Genomic DNA, 22,616 nt, shown 5'->3' on the forward strand with positions numbered 1-22,616 from the left:
AATGTATTATTCTGCCAAAACCGGAAAATATATTTTCCCGCCAAACTGGAAAAAATATATTTTCCCGCCAAAACCGAAAAAACTTATTTCCCGCCAAACCCGGAAAACGCATTTTTCCGCCAAAACCGGAAAAGCGCATTTTTCGCCAAAACCGGAAAAATGTATTTTGCCAAAACCGCAAAAATGTATTTTCCCGCCAAAACCGAAAAAATGTATTTTCCCGCCAAAACCGCAAAAATACTTTTTCCGCCAAATCGCAAAAAATAAAAATAAAATTCCCGCCAAAATCGTGAAAAAAACTTTTCCCGCCAAAACTTCAAAACACACTTTTTCCGTCCAAACCGCAAAAACGTATTTTTCCGCCAAACCCATAAAACATATTTTTCCGCCAAAACCACAGAAATGCACTTTTTTGCAAAAAACACATATTTCCTCAAAAACTGCAAAAATATTTTCGGCCAAAACCGTAGAAATGTTATTTTTCCGCCGAAACGTAAAAAATTATATTTTAGTCATTTTATTATCAAGTCCACCTGGATGCAGATGGAAGTTAAAAAATGAAAAGCAAACGAACATAGTTGCATTCATATGATTCATCTGGATGCATAGACGAAATGAAGAAACGAACAACACCCAGATGGAGAATCTGGATAAGACATCTAGATGAACCATCTAGATGCACCTTCCAGATGTATCTTCCAGATGTACAAACGAAGAGGGCCTTGTATGAAGCAAGCAGCCCAATTCCTCCAATGGTGAGAGTAGAATCTGAAAGTATGTTGAAGCTTCTTGCTGTGTAGCCTCCTAAACTGATTCACAATAAACTTCAAGTCCTCAGCTCTAAGAGCGAATGCTTCCACTTCAACTGAGGCCTTAACTGTTCTTGTAGAAGACGGTAAGTTCAAGGTTGATTTTGGAAGCAAAGCCCAAGTATGAAGCTTATTAGTATAATTGAGTTGAAGAAATCGGTTCAGATAACCAACTGAGGAAGAGGCAAAGTTGCTATGAGGTAATAATGAAGTCAGACTTGAGATACCTCCAAGCAATAGCCTCGGGATCCATCACAAACTCGCCTCTACCAAACACTCCAGTGCTCGAGTTGGGAGCGACGAAACTTGTCCTCAACTTGATAAAAATGTGGAGCAAGTAGAAGAGATCAGCGATGATTCTGAAGAAGGTGACGAGGAGTCTCAAGTTCGTGTCGGTTCTTGGGCAGGGGTAGTCTTTGTTTCCGCCAATGGATGGGACGAAGACGTATAAAGGGTCGATGAAGAGAGCGAGCATACATCAGAGGATGAAGACTCAGTTCAATTTCAAGACAATCTCACTTCCTGGATCGAGATCGAGAATGGTCTTGTACCAAGGGAGTTTAGAAGACTTGGACTTGTTGTTGTTGTTGTTGTCAGTGTATCTACTAATTCTGTTTCCAGACAAGAGATTCTCAGGAGGTTTGAGAGAGAGTTTATATGATTTGGAGATTGGATCATTCACTGGCCATATGGCTTCTTTGCTTTCTTTCCTATCTGAATAAAACCTGCAGAGATAGGGAGCTAAAAAGATTCTCTATACAAATCAGCGAGTAAGAACATTGCTAACACTTCAATTCCCAATCTGCAACTCGACACTATTGAGTTCAACAATTGGCATAAGTTAACATTAAAGTATCTTGAAATTATCTTGAATGTTCCAAAAAAAGAAAGTCAGCTAAAAAAGATAAGATAACCAATTCATCACTCTATATTAGGTCAGGATCAAACACTGAAGGAAGGAACAAGCTTCAATTGTGAGCTCTATAATAAAAAGACTGTATATGATCACTGATGAAGAAGAAAACAGAGAAGCTTATATAATTTTGACCCCTTTCATTAAATATTTACACAGAAAAGCAAAAGAAGAGATCTGTCAATGCATCTTCAGTTATCTACACTGTTGTTTCCCACTAAATAATCCGAAAAATACAATTTGGAACCGACCTTTCAACACATGGGATCAAGCTTCCAAACACCGCTCCTCGCCATCTTCAATCAACTAGCGTCTACTCCAATTCATTCTAAATTTCTCATCACATCCTGCGGCAAGTGAAACAACCCAAACTCTCAACAAACAAGTATGAAGTACTTATTAACCTTCAAGTAAAGATCAAAAGAACTAAAGACTTACGAGTAGGAACAATGGGAGATAGATCGATTTTAATCTTCAGAGCAGCGATGATAGCAAGAACTTCTTCGTTTCCAGTTCCCATAAAGACTCTAAGAACTCTCTCATTCAACTTCCCGGCTTTCAATGTCCTCTTCGCCAATCAATTAGAAACACTAACCAATCATTAATTTATGAACAGATACAAAAACACATCTAAACAAGTATTCTGAGCCTACACGAGCGCAAAAGCTCTTAACTTTACATTGAATTCGAAAAACCCACAACGCACAACTGATCAAAATGGAGAACTGAGATGAAGGTTTTTTTTTTAACTACCTCGAAGAGTTCAAGGACGATGTGTTCAGGAAGATGCGATAGATCGTTGATGCGTGAGATGTTTAACAAGGCGGTGTTGACGGTGAGGGAGAGCAGAGACGGAGGAGAAGGGTTTCTCATTCAATCCAGTCGAGAGAGAGAGAGGAAGGAAGGGTTTGTTCCACACGAAATCTGCAAGTCTCCGTCGTCTTTGATATGTTCTGTCTCTTTTTCGTCTTCTCTTACAGAATCGTTTTACTTCTGTTTTTCGCGTTTTTAGGCAAAGTAGCGTTTTGGGTCGCGGCATTTGTATAAAGTATTTGCGTATCTATGCTAGCGAGCTTTTGTAGCTGATGATTGGCCGAGATTAATAGAAACCCAATAAGTTTCTTAAAGTGCTTATAAGCTGTATTCTCAAGTCCATTATGAGATGATCTGGATACGTTTCTGTAGATGCACAAATTTAAATCAGCATAACTGTAGAATTGGAAGAAAAGTTTTTTTTTGTGTGTATAGATGTTTACAGATAGTCAGTTTTTAGTAAACTTCCATGTAAATATTCAAGCGTTAATTAAAAGCTATATGTAATGTACGCTAGAAAATTGGTTAGTAATAACCCCGGGTAATAACTAATAAGTTAAATGTTGTTTTAACTGTGTATAAAACCGGTCTAAGTATTGTCCAAAAAATCAAGCGAGGTATAGAGGAAACAACTGTTTTGAGGTTTGACCTAGGTGAATGTGTAGATCTAAAGTTAGTTTTCAAGTTCTTCACAGAATATGTAAGTCTTCATTTGAATGGTATGTCAAAGTTTCCGGATGGTTTTGATTAAAAGACGTTATAATATTTTACAATTTTTTTATAGTATAGTTTTTTTTAGATGGGAGTTAAGTAAGGGTCTGGAATTTATTAGCAGCAAAGCAATAAATGTTATCTGTATAGCACATGGGATTTTTTCCCTCTTCATCAGGTTCAATGTCTCATTAAACCATCTCCTATAGTCCTATGTATATGTGTATTGTGGCATTTTAATATTGTTTCGCGAGAAAGGTGTCGAATGCAGAAAATTTCAACAATTGACGAATCTCTTAAATTCAATTTTAGGTGGAATTATTAAAGAATTTAAAACCATGTAATGACAAATTTATTAGTGGTTACAAGAGTGTCGGCGATCTAACTTGAAAAATTCGTTGTGCCATTGATCCCAACTCTAAGATGTTTGTCATTATCTTCATATATACAAGTATTACTTAAAACAAAAACGAATTAGCTGGTCTGTGTTTTTCTGTATGCTCTTGTGTATGAATTATGAAGTCTACCACTTTTATTATGTTTGTGGCTTATATATATATAGGTTTGTTATACAATGTTTCAAAATGTCCAAGCTTTGTTCCTCATGCTAACATCTATGATTTTGATATCTTTAGCCTATACAATACGGTATCAGCTGTGTGGCTTGCCTCAGTTCATATTTGAGCTATGACGAGTTCAAGTTCCACTTAGCCAGTTTTTTCAATAAAATGTTGGAAATCAAAATAAAGTAAAAACAAATAGTTACAATACTCCTTTTGTCAAAAAACAATCCATGTAGTTGTTATGTCAGTAACTATGTTCTATTGATCAAGAGGAGCAGGTGACTCCGAAAGAAAACATGTAAAACCTAAAACCTAGAGGGAGCAAAATGTATATTTCTTCAATAAACAACAGAAACGTTTAACTCTATACTATTATATCTTTCTGGAAGATAGCCTTTTACGTGTTTTCCTCCTTCAAATTATTTTTATTATTATTTGTCTCCTTTAAACTTCTTACTTTATAAAAGATTTTGCAACATTTAAATAATTAGGTAGAAATTTGAAGGTTAAGGTCTTAAGGATTTCAGTTACAAAAAAAAGGTCTTAAGGATATGTAATGATGTACGTCAAAAGCGAGTGGACTTTCTAACTATAAGACTATCGCCAAAACATTGAGCACCAAAACTTTTAGTGTCTAATATCTATATTTATAAAAATGCGAAAACAAATAATACTACTTAGAGTTTTATCTAGTAAATAACTTATTTTAAATTCCATTAGGTATATTTAAGAGATAACCTTAAATTTTATATTCAGAATCTTCGAAAGGCCAAATCAAAAAATAATATTGATCACATTATCTTTACCAAACACAAAAATCACGTTATCTATATCAAATTACATAAACAGGTCATGAGTAGTACAAATGTGTTGCCTTTTACATATATACTCATGATGTGAATATATATACGTTTTTTTTTGGGGAAATATATTCACTACTGGATAACCAATGGCTGGATAATAAAACTAATCAGAAGTACACAGGACAATATTTCATTTCTGAGTCATAACACGGAAAGGTATCGAACCTTCTTATAATGCTGATTTCTTGTTTCGTCCTGGATCTCTCTCCTTTTCAGCAAAGTTGAAAAAGTTAATCCACTGCCCAAAAAAGTAATGCCAATATTGTAGTACAACTACAGTTCTAGACTTCTAGTATCTAGAACAGCCTGTTGAGAGTTTCGTGTGAACATTTTGAAATAGGGTTTTGTGTGAAAAAACATAACAATTGAAAAAAGGAAAGTGTTCTCTTCTGGTTTGACTTAATAAGCGGCCCCCACTAAATCTCGATAAACAGACTTGCTCTGCTTCTGGTTCCGTGTCCTCGTCTCCTAATGTTCCGTTCTCCAATTTCCATTTTCTTAATTTTTACAAAACTATTTCACAATTCACATACACTAAAGTAACAAAAATATTGTGTGTTCACAAGCAAATGTTTTTGTTGCTAAGGACGAAGAAAGATATTGCGTTCAGTGCTCACGAGCAAGTAGAAGTATTGCTAGTTCGTTTGAGCTTAATGACAAAAAAGGAATTATCCTCATTCAACTACAACGGTAACAATAAATTTTTATCCATCCGGTCCGCTCGTATTACTTGAACCATACCCTAGTTAAATAACACCACAATACGAAAGCAGGTTATATTTATATAATATTTTCTGAAATAAAAAAATGCATAAAATTTAAGGAAGTTCCATCTTGAAATAATAATAGTATACTGGGATTTGGTTTGTCTAGCTCAAAATTAGGAGTCATGTTATGTTCATGATATTTTCAAATATATTTGTTTAATTTGTACGTGCAAGACAAGTCATGAACAGTTAAATTAAAAAGTAAAAAAAAAAATCTTCTTTTTAAAACAAATTTTATTGAGCACAATAGAATAATATTTAAAAATATCCAAGAAATAATTTATTTTATTTGTTGTCATCCTATACTAAATCTTGTAGAAAGTGTTGTAGTATTCTTTGTCTTGTTGATTTAAATGAGGGAGCGTGGGATTTGGTGAGATCACAATATGTTATTCATGGAAAACCTATTATTCAATTCACTCATTCCCTGATTTGTTTCTGTCTTAAACTAATCTTTGATTTGACTTTACATGTCTTGAGGTTAAACCAGATCCAATCCTATTAATTATTTTAAATATTACTACTCTAGTTTCTAAAACTTGCAGATTCAAGAGGCACACCCTTTCTTGGTGTAACTGTTAAGTCTTAAATGAAAATTTATCTCCTCTCTCATCATCAATGGTCCAACCTGTAACTCTCTCATTCATCACTCTCTTTTAGAAACCAAACCTCAGAAGAAACAGTGAAACTTCTCTCTCTTTCTCTTACAGCTTCCATGTCTGAAACCAACAACAAAGCTTAACTCTTTTGTAAGTAAATAAGCAACCCTCTTCTTGATTTGTCTTTTTTTTTCTCACAAACCCTATGAACTTTTCTCGGGAAAATATGATCAAGACAACTCAGAATCTCCTCTCTCCTTCATCACTTCCACGATCCAACACAAACTTCGATCTAAACAGCAAGATCAGTCCAAGCATTCTCCTAATAATCATAATCCTCTCCATCATCTTCTTCATCTCCGGCCTCCTTCATCTCTTAGTCAGGTTCCTCCTCACACCATCGAGCAGAGACAGCGAAGATTACTTCGACAACGTGACCGCTCTTCAAGGCCAGCTTCAGCAGCTTTTCCACCTCCACGACTCCGGAGTCGACCAATCCTTCATCGACACGTTACCAGTTTTCCATTACAAGTCCATCATTGGTCTCAAGAATTACCCTTTCGATTGCGCCGTGTGTCTCTGTGAGTTCGAAACAGAGGACAAGCTTAGGCTTTTGCCTAAATGCAGCCACGCCTTTCACGTTGATTGTATCGACACGTGGCTTCTCTCTCACTCGACTTGTCCCTTGTGCAGATCGAGTCTCCTCTCTGATCTCTCTCCTCAGCGAGATCATCGTCCTTCGTTTCTCCTCGTTCTTGAATCCGCTAGTGATCATAGCTCGAGAGAGATTGCTTGTGTAGCTGACAATGATGCGCATACTAATGCTCATTCACGGTCCAATTCTCAACTGGGGTTTGTTGGTAGCAATTATCTTGGACCCACCCGGTTGGGTTCGGGTCGTGGAGACCAAAACCAAGATGGTGAGTTGGGTGGTTCGGTTGAAAAGGTTGTTCCTTTTGCAGTTAAGCTAGGGAAGTTTAGGAACACTGATATTGAAGAAGGAAGTAATAGCAACAATAACATTGTTAGTAGCAGCAGTTTAGATGATAGGAGGTGTTTTTCAATGGGGTCATATGAGTATATTATGGATGAAGAAACTGCACTTAAGGTTCATGTTTCAACCAAGAAAGTACCAAGCAAGAACCGTCCCTTGCCCGGCCACAGGATGGCTATGTCTGAATGCGGGTTTGATCCATCAGGGAGATTGAAATTCAGTGGCAGCGGATCGATGAGGATCGCGGAAGAGGCCACCGAGAAGAATGTAGTCGGAAGAGAGAGTTTTTCGGTATCGAAAGTTTGGTTAAGGGGTAAGAAAGAGAAGCCTAGTAAGGTTGAAGGCAAAGTGGATGGGTCATTGGCTTCATCATCTTCAGGAAGAGCATTCTCTTTCGGGTTATCGAACCAGGATGCGAAAAATGAAAGCAGTTGTGGAGAAGTGAATCAAAAGGGCGAAAACGAGTCATCTTTGGAGGTGAAAACACCATCTTTTGCTAGGAGGACTATGCTTTGGCTTGCAGGGAGACAAAACAAGGTTGTTCATTCTTCTTCTCCATCTAATGTCTAGTTTGTATATACATATTTCTTTTCAAGTTTTAGTTATTTTTCAATTGTTAAATTTTGTGTTATTCCTCATAAGTGCAAAACCAGATGAATCATTGTAGAAACATGGTGTTGAGATTTACTGTTAGACATAGAGGTCGAGAACATTTTGGTGCGTCATACTTGCCAATCCTTTTCGGTTGTTAACTATATGGACCAGACAATTAATAGTCGATCCCATCTAACCAGAAAACAACTCAACTAAATGTAATGAATGACTGAATTAGAGATTGAAAAATAGATTTCCGAAGATTCAAATCTTTGGTATTATTGTTGAAGAAACCGTAAAAATTTCGTTACTTGAATAGTAGTGTTCATCTTTTGGATGATGACTTTCTTTCTAAATGTATAATGGAAAATACAAATTTTCTTTTCAACAATAAAATAAGTATATAGTTTTCATTTGAGATGCAAACCATAATTCTAAGAATCTTGGAGAAAAAAATTATCTTAGTATATTTGTTTGTTTTCTTTCTACTGTAGCATAGATAAGAAGTAGGTGTGAAGGTAAGACAGTTGCATTGAATTGAAGCAATTCTTCTTCATACGACAAAAGAGTGCCATCTTGATTCTTGTGCGATATGTTATACTACTATATAAAATGTATGTGTGTATCCGTATATATGTTTTGATGTTGAATGGCTAAAGTTTTGCATTAATTGGTGAATTAATAACGGGCAAGGAAGCAGTTGGCTTACATGCCCACTAGTCATTTGGTCTTTATTGCGTAGTAACATACATAGTATAGTTTTATAACGTTAAGAACATAGGGTTATGTGCAAATTAATTCAGCTCCGGAAAAAAATATAGGTTAAAAAGTAATCACATGTATGTGAGATGCATATTTTGTGAAAGTAATTATTGGTTCTTAGTTTTAATTTTCAGATGGGTTTATGTGACATATCATATTGTCTTAAAATCGGATATTATAAGTTCGAGTCATAATATATTTTTAGCTAGGACATATGCCAGAATCATCATAATCAAAACCGTTTATCTATATGTAAATGTTGCGCTTGCATGTATGAGAGTTTGGGTCTTAAAATTCTTTAAAGGTTTCCAAATAGTTTGAGTTACCTTTTGTCCTACTGTTTGATTAACCTTAAAATTTCAAATTGTTAATTATCTACTTCATAATTTCCTCGAAGACTAGATTTGGTTTTGAGTACGATAAAACGTCTCTGCGCAGGGGAAAAGCGAGATGCTGCGTTAGTGTCTATCTTTTCGTGTGTGTGGACAATGGACATGTTCAGTTAAGTGGTTTACAAGGGTCCAACACATAGGTCCAATTATGGATAACTCGGCTGCTGGGGCTAACAAGTTATAGACATGTTTCAATTAATTTGTTTCTAATTCTCTCTAGTGAGGATGTTAGCAAGCTAGCTATTATAGAACTCTTACATTTAGATTGCTCTTATAAATATTCATTGTCTATACGGAGACATAACGGAAAAAAAATCCAAATGTTTTTCGTTAGAAGAAACTCACGTATAAAAGTTGTACAAAAAGAATAGTAATAAGAAATTTGAACCAAGCAAAATTGAAAATTTAACTGAGACTCATATGCAATGGATACATGAAAATCTATAGAATAAAGTATTGATTTGGCTGGCTAAAAAAAACATAAGCGAACGTGAAGAATCAGAGAATCATTAAGCGGCTTCGTCCTTGTCAATGTTGGATCAAGTTGAGAAACCCTAGATATTCGTGATACTGAAGTGATACACCGGGCCTGATAGTTTTTTACATCTGAGCTAGTGACGATACCCGAAATAATTGGCCCTTAATTACCGTTTCTCAGGCCCTAAGCTAGCTTGTATCAAGGCCAGGCACATGCACCCATAATATTTTTTTTTTGTGTATTCTTAACAAATTTAAAATATATGTCTATTACAATTTATAAGTTTATTCTCATCATAGCATTGTGTAGCCAGTGAGAAAAAGTTTTGGATTCGCCCCTGACCATACTGCGAATCGATTTGTAATCATGCAGCTCATGTGTACATTTTATCGTAACTTCGTATTGAGGTTAGTATATTTTTTTTTTACAATCGGTAACTATTACAATTTACAATGATCTCACATTGTAAACATATGTACGTATGAATGCTCTTCTTTTCAATTTTTTTTAATGCAATGCATATATGTTCACATCCAGGGACGGATGTAGGTTGTTAATTATGGAGCACGTGCACCCATAATAGTTTTGATATCCAAAATTTAGCATAAGGAATCCAATATACTTTTTAAATCTGGTGAGTAGAGTTACTTTGTGTACCCATATCAATTAACAATCAACTCCAGATTTTCTTCATTTTTATGCTCACATCTTTGATTTAATATATGATTACTATCTGACAAGCAGTTGACAAAAAAGAGTACTATATGACAAGCTTATTAATCAACCAGCGCAGTCACATTGGCATTATGGCATAAAACATCCACGCAAATGCATGCATTCAGAAGAGAGGAAGAAAAAGGCCTATATAAGCAATCAAATGATTTAAATTTCGTTTTTAATGTTTATTTACTTAATAAAAACAGAATACCTAAAAAAGAAATTTACCTCACTTTTGAGATTTAAATGTTAAAGAACGTAAAATATTCTAAGTTTTGGTTCTCCATAATTTCTGTAGATTAAGTCAAGTCCCCCATCCATTTTATATATACTTACGCCAGCTAATCCGTCCATCATAACCAATAGATTATGTATCATATACAGCGGATTTTTAAAACAATCTTACTAGTTAACGAGCTTGAATAGAATTTAAAGCTGACAACTGTAACAGATTCTGAATTTTCAAAAATCATATAAATAAATAATTTATTTTAGTGATTAATGATATCGATCAATATTACATAAATATTTGTTGGGACTAATTATGGATCTAATTAAAAATATAAATTTTCAAAAATCTATGCTGCACATATTTGTTGAACATGTATATCACCCATGGATGACAATGAAATTGATAGATGTACAGTCAGTACAGAATATGAATTTGCCGTTCTATAAAAATATAGTATAATTTATTCTCCAAAAAGTCATGGATCGTCTGGTAACGCGAGAATTCTTATCTAAATAATGGATACCCATAGTTCACGGGAATCTCTCCAGAATCATTCTCCTAACTCTCAGCGTCCACCATCCCATGTCGCCACCATCTATATCTGATTCTCATTCTGATTCATTTGATTAATATTGACGTTACCCAAATATTTATGAAAAAAATTCGTATCCTTAATATTCTGTTGCATAGAAATATCAATATTCAAAATATTGAAGGACGGTTTTAGTTTAACATTCATAAACCGGGTTATTATTAGATGTTGAAGTACATAAACCTGGTTATCTTTTTGTCGTGTTTATACATAAGGCGGGTTATTGGAGGTTATTACCGATTATGCGTTGGTTAAAGTCTGTTTGGGCTAAAAATCATTTTCGTTGTCTTGCCAGAAGTTTCAGAAATTCCTAGAGAACACCCGGTCTGGAGCATTGGCAAAAGAATTGATCACCTAGGGCATCACGATTGTAAGACCAGCACTGCTAGAGAAAAGAAAGTTTGCAACGGCTTGAAAATAGTGAATACACGCGAGTCTTGCTTTTGATAGTGTTGTTCGGGAGGGGCTTGAACTGTTAGCTTCGGTCTAAGGACATATATGTGCAGCTGTGCTTCCTCGCTTAAGATTTTACCGGTTTGATAGCTAAAACACGTAAAATTTGATATAATAAACGAGTAAGGAATACCATTATTTGGCGAGGATCCGAGTATTTTAAATTTGTATATAAATCTACGGTTCAACTTTTATTTTCATTAATTCTGTATGATTTGATGTGCTATTTACGATCTCCATTCTTATCATATTCATATATACATAGGTTGGCCATGTGTTGTATAGTGAGTTCATTCAATAAAGGATTTATGTGTGTGTGTTTGGGATTGAGTTTGAGAACTTTTTTTAAAGAGTTTGAGAGTTATTGCGTGAGAAATTGGTATCAATCTCTATCAGCCATGTGAAATCATTTGAAGTCAAAAGAATCGACGGAATGGTGAGTGGATTAGCTTCAGTTTCGTGAATCATGATTTCTACTAACCGAATCTACGACACCGAGACAGCCCAAAAGTTATATAGAGTGACGTGTAATAAATAAGTATATAATAGTATAATCTAAATCAACAAACATAATCTCATTTCAATCATATGTTTGTCCCCTTAAAATCAAGGGGAGACTAATACTCGGCTTCTACTCTTCCGAGGACAAAAGTAAACATTCTCCTTCCCTAATTACTTAATTAGTTGTTTATCGGAGAATTTAGTAAAAGCTTGATCTAAACTTTACTAAGAAGCGATAAAATTTGAGAAAAGGGTCACTGTAATTTGTATACGGTATGTAATCATCCGTACATATATGATATGAATTGGTGTACTGATACATATCAATGTTTACATGGGTCGTAGCAGAACAAACAAAGCAACATAGAACATGGTTGAAACAAGTTTCCAGAGCAGAAACGTTGTAACACAGTGAAAAAATCAACTATGATTCTTGTTTTCATTATATTTTGAGAACAATGTCACTGTAATACGTATATATATACATATAATATATATGAACTGGTCTTTTGAAATATATGAATATATATCCATAACACTATTTTGGTGTGAAAACTACACCATTTTAGTGTTAAAAAGTTTTTCATCTTTAACCACAACACCAAATTATTATTTTTGAGCTTTATATTGTTTAGTTAGAAATTTTATTATTACTTAATATATATAAAAATAAAATTATTATGTAATGGTATTGCACAAAAATGTATAACACTAAAATATTTGTTTTTAAAATAAATTATTATTATTTTAAAATATAATAATATTAAATGACAAACTAAAATAAACTACTCTAATATCTGTAATTATTTAATTATTATATAATTATTTATCTATTTTATATGTGTTTATTTTGCTACTGATATTTGTTTAACTAATATTTTAATAATAAAAGTAAGTGAATATTATTTGGCGTTGTGAATAGTAACATACCAAATTTGGTGTGGTACTGTAGTTTTACATTAAAATTGTGAGATTTTTGCAGTTAGATTACAGAAATTTTGGTGTAAAAATTACAGTAAAATGATTTTTTTGCGGTTGGTTGGAGATGACCAACCATGAGAAAAACACATAATGTCTCTCATACGAGACCAAAAACAATTTATAAAAAATGATTTTACACTTGTCAGCTGATGAATTTTTTAAGCCATTTGTCATTTGTACAATGACCTACTATCTTTTAGTATTAAAATAATAGCTTGAGAGATCTACTTGAGTTACTACCTTACGTGTGGATGCTCTTCTTACAATGTTCGTAGCCGAACAAAAAGGTGAAACATGTTTAAAACAAGAGCGGGACATTATAATACAATGGGATAACAACATTTTTTTTTAATTCTAGTTTGGTAATCGCTGTTGATCAACATTGAAGAAGTGGGGGTGTGTCTCATATGCAATGCGAAGCTTCTCACGTTAATGGAAGCCAACTTGGGTCGTTTGCCCGCTTCGTAGTTGGTAAATTGTGTTAGAACTTGCGTTAAAAATAGGGACGATTCGACACTTGTAAAATCGTTTTTTCTTTTAATTGTCAAATTTATTTTGGATCATGATTAGTCATAAGTTAAATTGGCTGAAATATTATCAGCTTCCATCCTTTATATCGTAATGTTGATCGGCTATGGTTTTTTTTTTGTTTGCTGCAATATGCATAGTTTTATAATCTGAGAAAAACGATCTAAGCATGTAATCAAATGTATTTAGAAGAGAAGTCAACACTACATTACACATTGGCATGACGCAGACTAAATATAAATAAAGGGTGTCATGGTACATCGATCATGCCATGCAATTAACCTACAAATTATATATGGGCCTAGTTGAGTTATTGCTTCCATGTGCACACTTTTGTTAGTGATCAAGGCTTCCGAGCTTACAACTAATTTTCTTGAATTTACGTATTGTGAATTTTAATACGATTGCATGTGAGTCAAATCTCTAGAAACACAAGAATTATAAAAATAATTTTTTTATTCCTTTTAGAAATTACTCAAAACTAAAGCTCTTAATGTTTCTCTCTTAGATCTTACATGAGACCTTTATTTATATGAAAGACAATTTCATCTAACATGTGGATATGAAAAACACAAACCTAACATAAATAGAAAACTTCATTTTTCTATTTCTAGATTTCTTTATTATGTTTATCTTAACATATAAAACATCTAACAATATGTTAAGTTTTCAAAAGCTTGGAATTATCCAACAATGAGAAGGTTGGATCTTAATTGAGTCTATATATTAGAGAAGTCGTTGCTAATACAAGTAACCACTAGGTTAAGATCATCGTTTTGCACGGGATAAACATTATATATCAACTTAATTTTAAGTATTATGTATTATGTATTTTTACATGTTATCAAATAATAAATAGATATTGAATAACTAAAAGTCAGTAACTATTACATACATATTAAATTGATGCAAACATACATATTAATTTTATTAATCCAAAATATGTTTTTCTATTTGATAGGATATATAAATAAATTTAAATGATATTAACATACATAGTATATTTTTAATATTAATGTCTATTAAATGATGTTTTCTACTCATATGGTTTTTTTTGATCATTTGTATCCTTTATAGCAAAAAATTTAAATTATTGATAACAAAATTTTCATTGTGGGATTAATATTTTTAGTAATTTATAGTTTAAAAAAAATTAAGTTGTCAATGTTTGTTCAAAGCTTTTATCAAAAAATTGTTCAAAGTAAATTTAAAAATTAAAATATTTATGTATTTTATATGGTATATATTTTAATTTTAAACAATATATATATATATATTCTAATTTTAATGATTAATTAAATTTGACTTTTTACTTATATTATTTTGTAATCATTTGTATTTTGTCATAACAAAAATTTTAAACCATGGATCAAAAAATTTGAATATGAGACTTTTAATAGTTTTAGTAATTTATAATCGTTTTAAAACACTCAAAATATAAAATATACAAAAAATCTAATTTTTATTATATGGTTAATGTGGCTGTTTAATTTATTTTAATAGTTTATAATTAAGAAAATATGATATAAGATACACTAATTTTTATCAAATCTCTATTATTCAAAATCAGTAATTGACATATATATTTTAGCCATATTAGGCAATTCTGTAACTTTTATTTAAATAAATAATAAAGAACATTAATAATAAATTTATTGTTAGTTTAATAAAAAAAATTATTAGATGAACCAACATTTATTAAAAAAATATTCTTAATTTATTGTAACTTTTATTAAAAAATAATTAGATAAACCAACATATTTCTCTAATGATTATAAAAACTATTTTAGTGATGACACGTGGGTACAAAAAAAAATTATAATGTTTCTCAATTAATATTTAGGGGATTATTTAGTTTAAATTTTTATTTCATAAAAATAGTCTATGTACGAGTTTATATGATCGGGTTGTAATTCTAAATCCTCTATACCCGATTAACTTAACAACTCTACATATATTTTTGCTTCAATTTCATTAGGAGAAACATAAATGTCTAGTTATATGAGGTCGTAGGTCAAATCGAATTGATGTTAATGTCGTGTTTCAGGAAATTCACCTATGTTGAGAATATTATCTTCTAAACGGCCAGTTGGACGGCATATATTTGCAACGATAAAGATTGTATTTACACGTTATCGTAGTTCACATTCTATATCCGCGGGAAGCAGACATTATTACTAGACATTTTAAATAAGTGTCTCCATTTGACACGAAATCAAACAAAAATATAGTTACTATTTAAAAAGTGACTCATTCGTCTACGTACAATAATGAATATATAAAATAAAGTCCTCGTTTTTAGCGAGAGAATAAAGAATTAAACTAATAAAAGTTTTTTTTTGTTAACATATATGTCCATATAAATATGAGAAATGTTTGCAAATGTTACATAATTGTTAGCTAGCTTGGGTTCTTTGACAAAAATAATATTACTATACACTACTACTACTTATAACGTATAAATATAAAGGGGGAGAGCGAGATAGAGAAATAGAGCGCAAGATAGAAAGAGAGAGAGAGATAGAAGATGGGGAATGTAGAGGAGTACAAGCCGGTGATTGCCATGTTGGGGCTGCAACTGTGTTATGCAGGAGTGATTCTTACCTCTGAAGCTACTTTGGTTAATGGAACAAGCCCTCGGGTTTTTATCTTATATAGGCAAGCCTTTGCAACCATTTTCATCTTCCCATTTATCCTCTTCACAAGGTATTTAGAATCATATCCCTCTCTCTCTAAATATTCATGAATTTGTGACTAGTTCTTGCTAATTCCTTTTTGTGTGTGTGTGTGTGTGTTTTGGATTGTAGGGGAAGATCGAAGTTATCAAATTTGGATCTAAGAAGCTTTTCTTTAATATTCATGGCCTCGCTTGTAGGGTAAGTGTATACGTACACATAAGAGATTTGCTTGTGCTTTATTTCTTTAGGCCTCTAAGTTGATGAATCTTGGACAATTTTTCCTTATTGTTGCAGCATTACCCTGTATCAAAATCTGTATTTTGAAGGTATCTACTTAGCTTCATCGTCGATGGGAAGTGCCATGGGTAACATCATCCCTGCATTCACCTTCCTAATCTCATTTCTCGCCGGGTATATAACTATATATTCATATATTACATTTATAACATCATCTCTCTATATATGGAAAATTTGGAAATTTTATATAACTAATTACTTCTGATCTTTAGATACGAGAAGGTGAATTTCCGGAATACCAGAGGCTTAGCGAAGATATTAGGGACGGTCATATGTGTAGTAGGAGCCGTATCCATGACTCTGATTCGTGGACCAAAGATTCTCAACTCGGAATTTTCTTTACCGATAGCGAAATCGTTACTAGGAGATATTAAGGACCAGAACTTATGGCTGTTTGGTTGTTTGTTGGTGTTCGTTAGCACTCTTTGCTGGTCTTTTTCGCTCATAATTCAGGTAAACTTCACTAAACAAGAACGATCATTACTTTCTTCTTTTTTTGGTAACGTTTCTTGCTTCACAAAAAAATTAAACATTGTTTACAACAATACCCTAGGTTCCAATATCTGCCTATTACCCAGACCACCTCTCTTTATCAGCGTGGATGTGTTTATTCAGCACGATACAATGTGCAATCGTCACTTTCTTCCTCGAGAAAGACCCAAACGCTTGGATTCTCCATTCTTACTCCGAGTTAGCGACGTGTCTCTACGCTGTAAGCACATAAATAACTCAGTTGATTTTTTTTTATATATTCTTTAGCAAACATAAACCCTAAATTTTAAATTTTGATTGTTAGGGAGTTGTAACGTCAGCGCTTTCTACTACGGTCCAAGCTTGGGTTATATCTAAAAGAGGCCCTTTGTTCTCAGCAATGTTTAATCCTCTCTGTACAGTCATTGTCACAATCTTGGCTTCTATGTTCCTTCAAGAAGAGATGTTCACCGGAGGGTAAGATTTAATATTTCCTTAATATAATATTACTGCAATTCTTAAACATTATATTTATATTTGTTTGATTATTTTTTCTTAGTTTAATCGGAGGATTATTTGTGATCATGGGACTTTACATGGTGCTCTGGGGTAAAGCAAAAGATGTTGATGTCATGATAATTCAAGAACAGATAGACAATAATAAGAACTCAGAAGTGAAGATTCAAATCGAAGATTCCTCAGACACTGAAAAGTGTAACAATGATCTGAAGAAACCCCTTCTGTCCTAACACAAATTATCAGAAGAAATCCAAACACAGCAACAGTTAAAGAATTCAAGATCTCTTTCTTCTTGTGTTTCTTATTTTTTGAAATATATTTGTTGTAATAAATGTAAATTGTGTTATGAATAAATAATCTAGCTTCAATAATAACGAACTTTAATGTCATGTACTTAAAAAAAATGTGATCCATCTCGTCCTAACGATAAGCATTGGACTAACTCGTGAGCATTATCCCAAGACCACTTGTAGAAAGAGCTGTCATGTTAAAGAAAATGTGATCTCATCGTCGCAGACCTACTTAACTGACACGACGCAACGTGGATAATAGATCGAGGGCGGAGGATACGTTTTGCTGGCAGAAAACAAAAGATGGAATCTATAGTGTCAGTCAAAACGGGATATTACTCTTTTCTGGAGGATAGGGGCCGTAACAATGCTGTGAGAACACACCCGGAAGAATTCAAATGGAAACAACATGAAAGTTCTGATGGATACCAATAAACAGTTAACAAGAGCAGTACCAAAAAAAAAAATCAAACTTGTATATTAAGAATCACTTAAACAATCTTCCTAGATCTGTTTAATCTGATTTACTCAACATGACACTTGACTAGAGACGGACCAATTCTTAATCTAGCCAAGCCACGTGATCGAGACACTCTCACCACTAGCCTACTCAAGATTGCAGTTAAGAACACTTTCTTAAACTCGATGTATAACCCTTAAAAAGCACACCTTAGTCGAAATTCCTAACCACACATATATACTCTAGCTAACTGACATATATTGTGATAGACTCAAATCTACTCCAATCTTCTTGTTCGCCAACTGGCCAAATCTCCTAGAATCTTGGATAGATATCTTCGACTAACAATTCTCAATTGTTTCCTTCATAATGTATGACACAGCCCACGGCCTGTGTAAGTCATCTGAACTCCGCTTGTGTAACACAGCCCATGGCCTGTGTAGATCATGTTGGGATCAGATAAGCAAATCACGCTAGCTCTGAACCCACACTGTTGGGGAAATAAGAAACGGACACGGCGCAGCGGAACTTAGCGGTCGTGTTTCCCCTGACCTTGTGAGAACCTGAGAGGAGAATACTTCGACAGTTGCAGGATTTGATATAAGCAATAATAAAATGAGACAAGCAATTTTAACGTGGAAAACCTCCTCGATGTGAGAAGGAAAAACCACGGGACCGTAGTCCACTCAACAATCCACTATATAAATGTATGTGAGTACAACCACGTCCTCCCTGTTCAACAGCCTGAACAGAACAGAGACACTAGCTTCAAAGAGCTATCTCCAACACAAGAACAACAACAATAAGAGAGCAACACAAAGCTTCAAAACCGGCAGCAACCAAACGACCTCAGCTCACAAGTATTCCGGCAACCAGAGACTAATCCCACCGTACAAATCCAAGATGAACAAGTCAGTAACACCTCTGCCAAATATCAGCTCAATCAGAGAAGATCTCACCGTCGGATTTACCAAACACTCAAGACAGCACCACTGAAGAACTGTGACGACCAGCTTCACGAAAATCCAGACAACAGAAGATCCAACCGTTAGAATCCAAATCCCTTCGGTGAACCTTTAACCCACTGACTGACGAAACTTCCCACAAAATATCAGTCCGATCAGGATCCGTTTGACCCTCCAAACCTGCCTTGACAAACCCAGACGAAAATCTGTCTCTTCTCTCCTTTTCTCTCTTTTGTGTCAAGAGTCTTCTTGAGTACTCTTCTTTCTTTCTTGTGTTCTGTCTCTTCTCACAAACTGGGTTAAGAGACTTTATATATGTGTCTCACTAACCTTAATAACCTCCAAGGCCCAATACTAATCTCATGGACTAATATCAATAGCCTATCACCAAGTTTGGTTATCACCAACCAAACCCATTTGGGTTTCCTCCATCTAGAAGGAACCCAACAAACTCCCCCTCCGACTAGGTGGAGGAAACAGCCATTCCGGCTATCCCTCGGCATACTTCAAGCTTCCCCCTCGGCAAAGACTTTGTCATCATATCAGCTCCATTATCATCCGTATGAACTTTTGCAAGTTCCACTTCCTTAGAAGCAACCACATCTCGTATCCAATGATATCTTCTCTGGATGTGTTTCGACTTCGAATGAAATGTAGAGTTCTTCCCGAGACAAATAGCGCTTTGACTATCACAAAGCAACTCATACTTTTCTTGCTTGAAACCGATCTCTTCACAGAAGTTCTTCATCCACAACAACTCTTTACAAGCTTCAGTTGCAGCAATGAACTCTGCCTCAGTGGTAGATAATGCAACACACTTTTGCAACCTTGACTGCCATGCCACAGCTCCACCCGCAAATGTTACCAAGTAACCCGAAGTAGACTTGCTAGAATCAACATCTCCAGACATGTCAGAATCAGTGAAACTGACCAGCAAAGGCTTCTTAACCCCGAAAGAAATCTTCAGATCAGAAGTCCCTCTGAGATATCTCAAAATCCACTTCACAGCATTCCAATGTTCTCTCCCCGGATTGGAGATAAACCTGCTGACAACTCCAACGGCGTAGGCTAAATCCGGTCTTGTACAGACCATGGCATACATCAAACTACCCACTGCAGAAGCATATGGAACCTTCACCATATCTTCCTTCTCCTCATATGTCTTTGGACTCTGTTGACTGCTCAGTCTTAAGTGTGGTGTAAGCGGAGTACTCAACACTTTAGACTTGTCCATGTGAAACCTTTTAAGTACCTTTTCAATGTACTTCTCCTGAGACAAGTGAATCAGCTTCTCACCTCTGTCTCTAGCAATTCTCATACCGAGAATCTGTTTCGCTGGACCCAAATCTTTCATGGCAAAGGACTTCCCGAGTTGCTCTTTTAGCTCCTTAATTCTTTCCATGTTCCTGCCCACAATCAACATGTCATCGACATACAGCAACAAGATGATAAAATCATCATCACCAAACACCTTCACAAAAACACAATGGTCTGAATCAGTCTCTGCATAACCATGCTCCCCCATAACAGACTTGAACTTCATGTACCACTGTCTCGGTGCTTGCTTCAATCCATAAAGGCTTTTCTTCAAGCGGCAAACCAAATTTTCTTTGCCCTCTTTAACATAGCCTTCCGGTTGTTCCATGTAGATCTCTTCCTCCAAATCACCATGAAGGAAAGCAGTCTTCACATCCATTTGCTCAACCTCTAGATCAAGGCTCGCTGCCAATCCAAGAACAACCCGAATGGATGACATCTTCACAACAGGAGAAAAGATCTCATCATAATCAATCCCCTTCTTCTGGCTGTAACCTTTCACAACCAATCTAGCCTTGTATCTGGGTGGCTTATTTCCATCTTCATGCTTAATTCTGTACACCCACATATTAAGCAAAGCCTTCTTGCCCTTAGGCAATTCCACCAACTCAAAAGTGTGATTCTCTTCAAAAGAATCCATCTCCTCATCCATGGCTCCAAACCACAGATCCTTGTGTTCATCCTCCAAAGCTTCATAATAGCTTTCAGGCTCTCCCCCATCAGTAAGTAAAACATACTCACTAGGATCATACCTTGTCGACGGTTTAAGACCTCTCTCGGATCTTCTCACAACAGTAGGTTGGTTCTCAGCAGCTGGTGTCTCACCATGATCGTCACCATGATCACCAGTGCCATCTTCGTGTGCGGGAGCATTTGCACCGGGTGTATTATCCTGAACCTCAACCTCAACCTCACCGTAGGCTGATGTAGAAGGAGTAGCCTCTATATCGATCAAACCTTCATAAACCTGAGTTGGAATTTTGGACTTGTCAATGTCCTTAATTGTTTGATCTTCCATGAACACAACATCTCTGCTCCTTACGAGCTTCTTCTCAACGGGATCATAAAATCTGTACCCGAACTCATCCTGACCATAACCGATGAACACACACTGCCGCGACTTCATCTCAAGCTTCGATCTATCAACCTTGGGAATATGAACAAATGCCTTACACCCAAAGACTCTCAAGTGACTGTAAGAAACATCCTTACCAGTCCAAACCCTCTCTGGAACATCACCATCCAATGGAGCACTTGGTGACAAATTCAGCACATGAACCGCCGTGTTCAAAGCTTCTGCCCAGAAAGTCATCGCTAAGCCTGACTGTGAGATCAAACATCTCATCCTCTCGACAATCGTCCTGTTCATCCTTTCAGCCAACCCATTCAACTGTGGAGTATAAGGTGGCGTGAACTGATGCCTTATTCCATGCTCTTTGCAATAAGCATCAAATGGTCCAAGATACTCTCCACCATTATCACTGCGGATACACTTCAGCTTCTTCCCCGTTTGTCTCTCAACCAACGTCACAAAATGCTTGAAATATCCCAGCACCTGATCCTTCGTCCTCATAGGAAATACCCACAACTTCCTTGAATGATCATCAATGAAAGTCACAAAATATGATGCGCCGCCAAGAGATCTTGTCTTCATTGGACCACACACATCTGAATGTACCAAATCCAGTACCTCGGGTTTCCTAGAAGGCGCAGAAGACTTGAAAGATACCCTGTGTTGTTTTCCCGCAAAGCAATGCGAACACTTCTGCAGGTGCAGACCAGAGATTCCTGGAATCACCTCATTCTTAGACAACACAGTCATTCCCTTCTCACTCATGTGACCGAGTCTCTTATGCCATAGCTCCATGGCATTATCATTCTCCACCGCATTAACTGCATCTTTGGAGACCTTAGCCTGCATCCAATAGAAGGATGAAGACTTCTCACCTCGAGCCACAATCAAAGAACCACGAGAGAGCTTCCATTTACCACCACCGTGCAAACTGAAATAACCCTCATCATCAAGTCTTCCCGTTGATATCAGATTCATCCTAATGTCAGGAACATGCTTAACATCCTTAAGCACCAACCTAGTCCCAAGACTAGTCTCCAAGCATATATCACCAATGCCAGCAACCTGAGCCATCGCATCATTTCCCATCTTCACGGAACCATAATTACCCGTAGTATAGGTAGAAAACAAATCCCGCTGTGAAGTTGCATGAGTAGTAGCTCCACTATCAATCACCCAACTGGTGTCTTGGCATGCGACATTAATGGCATCACCCTCAAGAAGAATGAGGAACTGATCTTCGGTGACAGTCACCCGATCCACCTTTTCTTCTTGATTACCTTGC

General features: G+C 35.4%; 3 protein-coding genes and 1 pseudogene across 3 annotated transcripts; 2 read left to right on the top strand and 2 right to left on the bottom strand.

Annotated features, from left to right (window-relative positions):
* Positions 1–333: 333 nt before the first annotated feature.
* LOC103862160 lies at positions 334–2,018 on the bottom strand (annotated as a pseudogene).
* LOC103861956 lies at positions 1,824–2,832 on the bottom strand. Its single transcript, XM_009139666.3, has 3 exons — positions 2,476–2,832; positions 2,161–2,290; positions 1,824–2,069 (listed from the first exon to the last, which is right to left on the bottom strand). Exons 1-3 carry the CDS (start codon positions 2,593–2,595, stop codon positions 2,029–2,031), a joined length of 291 nt encoding a protein of 96 aa, XP_009137914.2. The 5' UTR covers positions 2,596–2,832; the 3' UTR covers positions 1,824–2,028.
* Positions 2,833–6,005: 3,173 nt separating this feature from the next.
* LOC103861957 (RING-H2 finger protein ATL13) lies at positions 6,006–7,759 on the top strand. The gene has a single exon (XM_009139667.3). It carries the CDS (start codon positions 6,244–6,246, stop codon positions 7,600–7,602), a length of 1,359 nt encoding a protein of 452 aa, XP_009137915.1. The 5' UTR covers positions 6,006–6,243; the 3' UTR covers positions 7,603–7,759.
* A 7,171-nt stretch (positions 7,760–14,930) lies between these two features.
* Positions 14,931–18,701, top strand: LOC103861958 (WAT1-related protein At4g30420). The gene is made up of 7 exons (XM_009139668.3): positions 14,931–15,968; positions 16,070–16,138; positions 16,235–16,351; positions 16,450–16,690; positions 16,791–16,949; positions 17,034–17,185; positions 17,268–18,701. The coding sequence occupies exons 1-7, from the start codon at positions 15,790–15,792 to the stop codon at positions 17,455–17,457; spliced, it is 1,107 nt and encodes a 368-aa protein (XP_009137916.2). The 5' UTR covers positions 14,931–15,789; the 3' UTR covers positions 17,458–18,701.
* Positions 18,702–22,616: the final 3,915 nt, after the last annotated feature.

Source organism: Brassica rapa, chromosome A03, assembly GCF_000309985.2.
Source record: "Brassica rapa cultivar Chiifu-401-42 chromosome A03, CAAS_Brap_v3.01, whole genome shotgun sequence".
In the NCBI taxonomy this organism is placed as follows: Eukaryota; Viridiplantae; Streptophyta; class Magnoliopsida; order Brassicales; family Brassicaceae; genus Brassica; species Brassica rapa.

Excerpts from the sequence above, each read along its gene's own strand:
- LOC103861958 (XM_009139668.3), top strand. The coding sequence starts at position 15,790 with ATGGGGAATGTAGAGGAGTACAAGCCGGTGATTGCCATGTTGGGGCTG. Across the intron at positions 16,352-16,449 it reads CTAATCTCATTTCTCGCCGG|ATACGAGAAGGTGAATTTCC; the intron begins GTATATAACTAT and ends TCTGATCTTTAG. Across the intron at positions 16,950-17,033 it reads TAGCGACGTGTCTCTACGCT|GGAGTTGTAACGTCAGCGCT; the intron begins GTAAGCACATAA and ends TTTGATTGTTAG.
- LOC103861957 (XM_009139667.3), top strand. The coding sequence starts at position 6,244 with ATGAACTTTTCTCGGGAAAATATGATCAAGACAACTCAGAATCTCCTC.
- LOC103861956 (XM_009139666.3), bottom strand. The coding sequence starts at position 2,595 with ATGAGAAACCCTTCTCCTCCGTCTCTGCTCTCCCTCACCGTCAACACC. Across the intron at positions 2,291-2,475 it reads TCGTCCTTGAACTCTTCGAG|AGGACATTGAAAGCCGGGAA; the intron begins GTAGTTAAAAAA and ends TGATTGGCGAAG. Across the intron at positions 2,070-2,160 it reads ATCTCCCATTGTTCCTACTC|GATGTGATGAGAAATTTAGA; the intron begins GTAAGTCTTTAG and ends CACTTGCCGCAG.